Below are 9,718 nucleotides of genomic sequence, written 5' to 3'. Positions count from 1 at the left end.
CAACATGGCTAATGTTAGACATGTCATGCTAATATTACTTTAATTTACTACAGAGTGAGACAACAATCATGATGATTCCAGGATTATTGTTTGAAGCGAGTGGTGGTCACAAGGCTTGGGGCTATGTCTGCATCATTTACAATTAGAATCTGAATTATTATCAAATTACAAGAAAGAAGAAAGAAATCAGGTAGTCATAGTTGACTAACAAAGATGAGAAACATAATGACCCCTCTGGCATATAAGCATATTCTCTAACACAAAGACTCAGATCTTGATCTCTCAATTGTGACAAATGTGACATATTTGCAAAACTTTGCAGCACATTTCCTGTTTCTTTCATATTTTTGCAGCATCGATGACATGCTCCTTCTTGTAATCCTGATGTTTTGAGAACTGAAGTATTTGGATGTAGAGTTGAATTGTCATGCCAAAGTTCTGGTTTGAGAAAAAATGATGAAATCCAGTGAGTACTGTGAAGTATGTGATTCTTACAAAAAGAAAGTATGTTTGTTGTTTTGTCTTATTGTGTGTCTTAATTACTCACAGCATTCATAAAGCCTGTTTATACGAGCAATGTCATTGGCGCTCATCTGAAAAGCATTTCCGAAGTCAAGATTAGGATTGGACCTAGCAACAATCGTTGGCTGCCCATTCCTGGAGAAGGAGTATCTAAAAGAACAAACGACAGCATATACTGTGACTGTACCATGCTCATATATGCAGCATTCATTCTTATATAAAGAATATTTATGAACAGGGGAGAAAATAGGCCTTTAAAAGTATTGAATAGTCACACTAAAATCCTAGCAATGAATCCGTGTTTTTTAAATTCTGGATGACATTTTCTCTCAGAAAATGCAAAACATGAAAGGTAACACAACACCTTACAAGCTCCATCAAACTCACCTGCCATATTGCATGACAGAGTTGAAGTCATAGGGAGTCTGCAAATTGTTGGTAAGCACTTTCTCAAAGTTGCTCTCTTGTCCTGCACAGATATTTCCAGGAGACAAATGTTTAAATGTTACTCTGTCGTGGCTGCCACGATATTCAACTACAAATCTTTGCTCTCAGCTCTGTGAAGATGACAATTATCTAACCATAAGGTCTGCATGTTGGTATATTTTGTCATGGTCCTGGGTCGGTGACCCAGTGTTTTGAGCTTATTGTTGATTTTGTATTAGTTGTTAGGGTTTGGTTCTGGTGTTCAGTGCTTTATTATCCCACCTGAGTTCTTCCCTGTTGTGCTCTGTTTGTGTCCCTGAGTTTGTGTTTGTAAAACAGTTTGAGTTTCCTGTTTTACTTTGAAGGTCTGGGTCTCGTCGTGTCTAATTAGGTTCAGCTGTGTTCCCCTCTGGTGTGTCATTCCCTCATTACCTTGTGTGTATAGTGTGTGCCTGCCTGTGTTCCTCGTTGCGTCATCTGTGTAACCGGGTGTAATTTCTGTGTCTCTCTGCCCAACATTCTCTGTGCGTATGGTTTCAGGTTAGTTCTTTACTTTTCCCCAGTTTAGGTATTGTTAACTCCCCGTTCTGCTCTTTCTGTTTTTTTACTTTGCTTTTACTATAAATAAACACTCACTCGCACCCTAGCCAGTACCTGCATTTTGGATCCTTTTTCTCACAACACCACATGACTGCTGAACCAGCCGTGACGTATTTACAATATAACATTTACATTCCGAGCGAAAATGAGGAAGAAGGTTAAACATGAATGACTACTGCAAAGCAACAAAGAAAGTGCTATGGCAAAACATTTTTTACATGTACATGAATAAATGCTTCCATATCATGAAGACATATATCTACTATTTATACTCACAAAAGACTATTTACTACTATATAATTGGTTTTACTATTTTGTATCCCCCCAAGCAGTAAAGTATCATGCTTAGTAGTTACTCCATGTTGCATTGTTACTTCCACACTTTCTATTTCCCGTCAAATAAAGTGACTGAGATACTTCTACATTCCTGACATGATGCCTTTGAAGTCTTACAAACATTTATTATTATTGGTTTGAGAGTCTCGGGACCAAAGGAATACCGGATGCACTGCTGTCTTATCTGCTGAGCTTGGAAAAGCACAGCTTACTTGTAAAATGCTCATTGGTATAAAACAGAGTGTCTGCTGTCCTGGACTAATGTGAAGTGTAACCAAAGGTTTGTGTAGTTGAGCTGACCCGGGATGATGTTCTCGGTGAGGATCTTCACATACTGGTCCCTGTCGGAGCGGACCTGCTCATGGTGGAAGCCCAGAGCATGAAGAACCTCGTGTTGCACCGTTGACTGGAACAAGCAACCGTTTCTCTGGAGGGAGATTCCCTGTCCTCGGCTCTGACGGCCCACGTACGAATAACACCTGATACACAGTAAGATTGTTAAAAAACGATTGAGATTGACACACAAACAGTTATCTACTATCAGCCAAAATAAATAAAAAGATACCGGTCTAACCAATCTCCTAAGGTTTTTAAAGATCTGTTTTCCCTTGATCATTTAACAACCCACTCCAGATTCATCTTATTGCCTTACAAGATGCCAGTCTCTAGTCCTGGCACAAGTGGACTAAACAGTATGTGAAATAATTGAGAACAGATCGTCAAAATGCTATTTACCCTCTTATGAAGGGTATACATTTCATATAGTAGCAAACAATAATAAAGCTGGACATTTTACAGTAGAATTTCAGCACAGGATGGAGCTGTCACATGATACAAATAGAATATTTGCAATAATTATTTACATTTTAAAGGGTTTTGAGGACGTGAGTGTGTCAGTCCTGTCTTGTCATACAGTGTCAGTACAGGGAGTGCATTCTCACCCTTCTCCAGAGAAGAAGTAAAGGTAATTGACTTGGTCTGTCCTCCAGACGAAGCGAATGCAGGTGGACTCGTGGAAGGTGAGCAGGGCACTGATGATGATGTTGCGCTCCTGGGTGGCTGCACAAACAAATACGAGTCTGCTGAGGAGCTTCTTTGAACAACAGTAACACTGCATCACCTTCATGTGTAGTTTATTTGATGCATAGAGTTGAATTTCTCAGACATGCTTTATGAGAAAAAATTCAACAGCTTAGCAATGTTTATGTATATTTTCGTGCTTCCCCTCTCATCACGTGACACCTGACAGTCGTCTGTATATTTAATATTAGCAATCTAAACTGTGCTTAGGAGACTGTTGACACTGCCACTGTGACAATAAAATTACAAGTATAACAAACAGTTTCAGCTATCCATGTGGCAACATCAGTGGTGTCACCGCGTTGTAAAAAGGTTGTGTTGGCTTTCTGTGTGTGGAGTTTCCCTGTACTTGCTAGTCACCATATTTCACAGTGAATTTTAAACATAAAGAGTCGATATCCCCATAACTCTCATACTTCCCATGCTTCCATTCCCAGGAGAATGGAAATCAACATTAAATGAAAACATAATTTGACACGTTTGTGGATCTGTTTGCTGTAGTTGTCACAGAGTTTTAGTTTTCTCTGTGAAGCTGGTTTCTAAACATGTTATTATTTTCAGTTTACATAATTTCAGTTCAAGTGACTTATTCTAGAAACAACCTAAATTATATATCTATTTGATTCATTACATATTTCATCCTTCAGCCTAAACAGCTCGTGTTTCCTGGTCTGTCTTTTAACTCTTTAATAAAGATGACATTTGACAACAAGTTTAATGAGCATCCAAGGGAGAAATATCTGAAGTCAGTGTTTAAGGGTAAAGTTTGTGTTGCTTACAATATACAGAGGAGATGGAGACAGGTACAGTGACGTGGCTTCCACTTTTGGGCCACTTGCAGCCAGTGGCTGTGCATGGATCAGCATTCTTGGTTAAAGTGGGTGCAATGTCGCCATGAACCAGGCCTTTTGCTGCAGCACAACAAACAGAGAGTGGATGGATGTTCACAGAATGCATGTTTACTTGTTGAATGCTAAGTGATAAAATGTAAAACAAAAAGGAGAAAGTGAGTGATTGATCATCATGAGTGTTGGCCATCTATTTTCTGTTAACAGGCTCTGGAAATTTCCATTTTTCCTCCAGTATTTCTATGTTAACCAAAAGAGTTTTATTATGTACATTTTCACTTACATATGTCAGCGTTGACTTTTTCAATGATCGCTGAGGCACCCAAAAACTCATCTGAGGACACAAGGGAGTGGCAGCATGTTAACTATAAGCTCTCAGATACAATTTAACTTTAACATCTGGGAAGTATTTTATCGTTCAACGCACCACTTGGATCTTTGATGACAGCAGCCCTCTGCAGTACAAAAACAGCAAACACATTAACTTGCTGTTCATCGCGTTTAAAATCACACTGACAGATTTTGGTATCGTGGTCACTGGTATAAGCAGACATGGTGAGAAGTTCACGGCTTTCACAGAACAGCAGGCAGCGTTTAACAACATTACCAAAACAACAAGAGTCAAACGTACCAGAGAAACGACCGTCATTGACAGGAAGAGGGAGAAGAAGAAAGCTGGAGTCATGATGTTGGTCCTCTGCAGTTAACCTACAGTCAAAGTCTGACCAGCATTTGGTTATAAGAACTTCAGTGTGTATAAATGCTGGAACAGTAAAGTAAATCAATGCTGTGAGGAGAACCCAGAAATCTGATTCTTCTCATCTGGATGTTGAATTTTCTCCCACTGAAAATGCAACATCCACATGAACAGAATCAGCTTTCTGGGACTTCCTTACCTGTACGATTGAGCATGTATCGAGACGAAATGAGGAGGTGAGCTGCTTACCTGCTGTACCAGGCGTCTGGTGGATGCAGAAGCTGTTCAGCTGCTACATCTTTATAGACAGCTCACACAGGGTGTGGTTGACGTTTCACCAATGTCTTTTGAGGTTACTTTACAATTCATGACTTTGTTTTTGCTCATGTCAAAACACTGAAATAGCAACAATTTTCCAGGAAGGAAATTTGAACAAAGAAGCGCAGGCTGATAAAAGCACTGGGATCATTTCATTATTTCAATTAAAAGTTGCAAAACCCAAAGACGTATGCTTTGCCAGTGTAAATGAAATTTTAATCAGACTTGCTGGGGTGAAATTAATGAAATAGCTTTATTACCATTGGGCAGAATAATCAACAAAAACATGATAATTTATTACATCATATACTTTTCACTGCTAGCACACAAAATACAGAGCTTCCCTCTGAGATGCAGTCAAAAAGGAAAAACTCAGATAAAACACAAATAAACTGAAACTGTGGTCTGAACAAAGGTAGGAAAATTAAACAAAGAAATTCATTAAACCTGTTGGCATAAATGGGCAATAAATTAAAAATCATTGTAAAATCTTGTGATGCATACAAAAAAGATAAATACAGATATAACAGGTGTGACTGGCTGTGGAATCTGTTATGTAACAATGTGTCCAGATCAACGTATTTACAATAGCTTTTTTGATCAAAGTCTAACTGTGTCCTTGGCTTATGACTACAGAGAACTTTCTCTATCATCTCTTGGCAAGTGAGACATGCATGGAAAAAAAGAGTATATCTGAATAGATGAGTAATTTTCAAGTGACAAAAGACGCAGTGATAACTTTGAGAGCTGGGATGGAAACAGGAAACTGTTTTTTTGTTTTTGTTTTTCTAAATAAAGCATCCTGTGTGTGACCTAAATAAAAAGACAAATTGTGCTTAAGATGACATAAAACAAAAATATACATGGAGAGTTGTACTGTCCATTTCCTTACTCATTATAATCCATGCACTCAGAAGAAATGATGTTTCTTACATGAAACAAGTGTTCATTTTTTCATTTGTATTATTCTTTTTATTTATACACGGAGGACAGTTTCAGGTGGAGGCCTCAACAATGAGGAAGTAAAGCTGGCATCAGCACAACTCAGGGATTTTCACCACAGACACGTAACTACAAACAACGCCTCCAAACTTGCTCACCGGAGCAGAGTATCCCATTTATAGTAACAATGGACAGCACCCTGGGGTTAGCAGATCTATTTTTATGTAGCAATTTAACAGCAAAATGTGTCACTTTAATGCTCTCATCACTGTCCTTATCCCTGCCAGTCTTACTGGTTCACAGACAGAAAGTCTTTCAGTTTATGAAGTGTGATCTAAACAGGAATGTTCACTGAAAGCTTGGGGCAGCACCACAGTCATGCTGGCATTCAGACAGGGACTTTAACGACTCATTTATGTTTGACTTATGAGATCCTTCAGCACAGAAGGCTCATTGTTTTAGTCAGGAATGTGGCAAAGCTGCATGTGTTTAGGTTTAATTTTATGGATGCCTGCCCTGACCTGTCCAGGTGTGTGTGCTGTTCTGTGAGTGCTAACCACTACAGCACTGTGGGAAATGTCAGACGTTTTACTTTTTTCTCAGATCAAGAAAAAAATAAAACACACTAAAAGGTACAACTGATTCTGATTGATCTGTATTGAGGAATTTTACCTGCAGCAAAACTTTGCACCACACTGCAGAGTACGTTATGCCAGAACACAGGCCCTCGTCATGGCACATGACTGTTGCATGGTTAATGAAATGTAACATGTTACACTGCACTGTAGTCCATGATAGACACTAATGTACCCACCTACCAAACATGCACTATTACATGCCTACATGACGTCCTATGATACGCAGTAATTCAGTTCAATTTAAACATATTTACCACCAATCCACAACAGCTGCCTTGAGGCCTTTATATTGTAAGATAAAGACTCCTAAAAACTCGTCTTCTTTTACTATTTGTCTACACAACTGCTCATTTATTCTGTCATGGTTGTTGCTAATGCACGCTGTGTCGAAAAGAAAGAAAAGGGACAGAAAGGCGACTGAGGAACGTCAGCGTTTGAGAAACTGTTTGCAAAGAAAGGTGAACTGACTGACAGCTAACAGGTTAGCTATTAGCAGCTGTTACAAACAGTGTTAGGTGGGACGCTGTGACTATCACAATGACCAACTCAACACCATGAATTTTATTTGACCCTCAATTTCAGAAAGCAGAAGCGTACCCCACTCCATGATATATGATATGGGCTCACCCTGTATCATATCATATGACACATGCGATCATATTTAGATCAAAACATTGCCTTTAAATAATTTCAAAATAAAAGTACTTTGAGCTAAATACTGAGATGACTAAACCCGAAACAGCAAGGCAAGATGATGACATGTTACTAATTAATGAGAACCAAGCTATCCTTTGCTCATGAAGACCAAACGATGTAACCAAAAGTCTTAAAATAGTGACTAAAAGTGGGATTGTGTCATGTGACCTGGGGTAGAAGGAGAAGTTCCCCCTGCCCCTACATCACAGCTAAGAGGCTAACAGGTCCTAATATCCAGGCTTATGTGAGTAAAAATGATCAGTGCTAAACCAGAGCGTTTCCCTACTTTCCAACAATAAAGCATTTTTAATTCTTAATAAAAGATAAAATATAAATGTGAATCAAAATGAGAAATGTAGTTTGAGTAGTAGAACTGCCTCTTCCAGTGACTGAGGTTCATGAGTGTCTGTGGACATGACCCAGCGTAAACCCTGGCAGTTCTGTGTGTGAAGGAATGCAGGAAGATTACAACTGTGTGGCCAACTAATCATAAACATAATCCTGTATTAGAAAAATAGTATTAAGTGTTGTCACGGTTAAAGACAGAACCATCACTTAAATGTGATTTTACTCATGGTTAACACAGTTGCACAATCTCTTAATACTGATCAAAGGATTACCCAAAATATTAACATGAGCATGTACTCGTTACCAGTGTTGGTCAAGGTACTTGAAAAAAGTAATCAGTAACTAATTACTGATTACCTCTCCAAAAAAATTAATCCCATTACTTTACTGATTACTTATTTGCAAAAGTAATTAGTTAGTTAGCAATAGACCATTTAGCCCAATTCTATTTTTTATAAATAATACATCATATAAAATTAAATCAAATGAAAAACTTGTTTTATGAGTTTTACTCTTTTATCTTTATGCATCAAGCAAACATTAAATGGTATCAACAGTCTTTGACTTGAAGAAACGTGTTTAACATTTAAACCTATGTTCTGCATATTCCAGCATATAAAATCAAATCATGTTTTGTGTTTACACTCTTTCAAATAGATGCAAGTAAAACACAGCAGAAAATAAATAAAATCAAAGACTCAGCGGCTCTTAAATCTGTTGTCCGTGTTTAACAGGAGTGGAGCGGGTGGAGGTTTGCCCACAGTGGTCATATCAGTGGGAGGATCCGGGGGTTTCTCTGTGAATGTCACGTTCCCGTGGCGGCGTGCTCGCTGCTTGCTCAGATTTGAAGTTTCATTTTTCGCTGTAGAAAGAAGTTTTCTTCCCACGCAGAGTGAACAGCAGACGCTAATGTTTGTGTCACTTTTTACGGAATCAAACTCAGAGTAATGTGATTACTTCCACACTTTAAACGCTGCATGGTCATACTCTCTCCATCACTCCATATTATCCATTGTTAATCTGCACACGTCTGTTGCTGCCACAGATGTTGCACACTCATACGTCACTGTCTTGAGACACTCTCACAAACAGAATCACGGTTTAGTAACGCAGTTACGCAGCGTGGCTACGGGAAAGTAACAATAACCTAATTACTTATTTTGCAATAGTAATCCCTTACATTCGTTTCAAGTAACATTCGTTACTTGAAAAAAATAATCAGATTACAGTAACGCGGATTACAACCGCTTCCGTAAACACGTTGACGTCATCATCGGAGCTGTTTCTGAACATGTCCCAGTCTGCGTCGTCGAGTGCGTCCTGTAACGTGGCCACCGATTGGTCTGTCCAGCGCGCGACTTTCCTCTGAACCGGAACTTCCTGTTTCAGCCTTTGTTTGTATTTTGGCATGAGGAAGATGGCGGCGTGATCGGATTTGCCAAACGGAGGGCGAAGATTGGCTCTAGGAAGGTCACAGTTGAAAAATCCAGCAGGGAAAACCCAACCTGTGAACCTGCAGATTAGTTTTGTATTTTTTGGCTTCAATGGTTAATCCAGAAGGGTTTTTACATCACACTTCCTCTGAAGCCCAGCTTCTTTTCACAGTTGGGTGATTTTAGTTGGAACATGGAGATAAGTGCATTCTTTGACCTGAATGTGCTTATCCTTTCTCTAACCTTTCCTCACCAACCTTTTGTGAGAGGTAAAGGTAGAAGTCTGAGTGTTCTTCTTCATTAGTGCAGATAGCTCTTAAAGGTTACCCTAGCCTGTTAAATCTTTCCTTGGAGCCTGCTATCCAGGCTACTAAAGCCATCCCAGTACCACCATCAAGACGGGAGCTACTGTTAACAGGGGGCTGACAAGCCTTCACCTGCAAAGCTACTCGGGTTTCTTCTTATCAGGGTTAGCAGGGAATCGAGGTAGTTAGTACTGGCGAGTCCCGTCACCTACATGGGCTCCAGCTGACTGCTGTATACCGACTTAGACCCATAGGATCAGGGATTGGGACTTTTTTTAATCAGAAACCGAAACCATCTTCCTGCATAGGGGTTTCAAAGGTCATACCTTTCCCACCATTGGTCATACCTGTTGTTTGATTTGCACAAAGGTGGTTATTAATGTTGTTCTCACTACACATCAGACCAGCTTTACACCTTCTGAATGACTGGTGCAGATTGGCTCTTTCGGTTTTCAAGCTAACACAAGTTAATCAGCCTGACAAATGATGATTTTAGCTCAGGAGTGGAAAACTCCACATTGCATTTTTG

The 9,718-nt window shown here is 39.3% G+C and overlaps 1 protein-coding gene across 1 annotated transcript; it reads right to left on the bottom strand.

Annotated features, from left to right (window-relative positions):
* Positions 1–539: 539 nt before the first annotated feature.
* LOC146640147 (high choriolytic enzyme 1-like) lies at positions 540–4,497 on the bottom strand. The gene is made up of 8 exons (XM_085358012.1): positions 4,444–4,497; positions 4,240–4,267; positions 4,096–4,146; positions 3,744–3,875; positions 2,826–2,943; positions 2,185–2,363; positions 910–991; positions 540–672 (listed from the first exon to the last, which is right to left on the bottom strand). The coding sequence occupies exons 1-8, from the start codon at positions 4,495–4,497 to the stop codon at positions 540–542; spliced, it is 777 nt and encodes a 258-aa protein (XP_085214138.1).
* Between the last annotated feature and the right edge of the window lie 5,221 nt (positions 4,498–9,718).

The sequence above is a fragment of the Diplotaxodon limnothrissa genome, linkage group LG1 (genome assembly GCF_057381915.1).
Source record: "Diplotaxodon limnothrissa isolate DT_005_m linkage group LG1, D_limnothrissa_male_GT1.1, whole genome shotgun sequence".
Classification (NCBI taxonomy): domain Eukaryota; kingdom Metazoa; phylum Chordata; class Actinopteri; order Cichliformes; family Cichlidae; genus Diplotaxodon; species Diplotaxodon limnothrissa.
The sequence above is the reverse complement of the archived record's forward strand: the minus strand, read 5'-3'. Positions and strand labels throughout refer to the sequence as shown.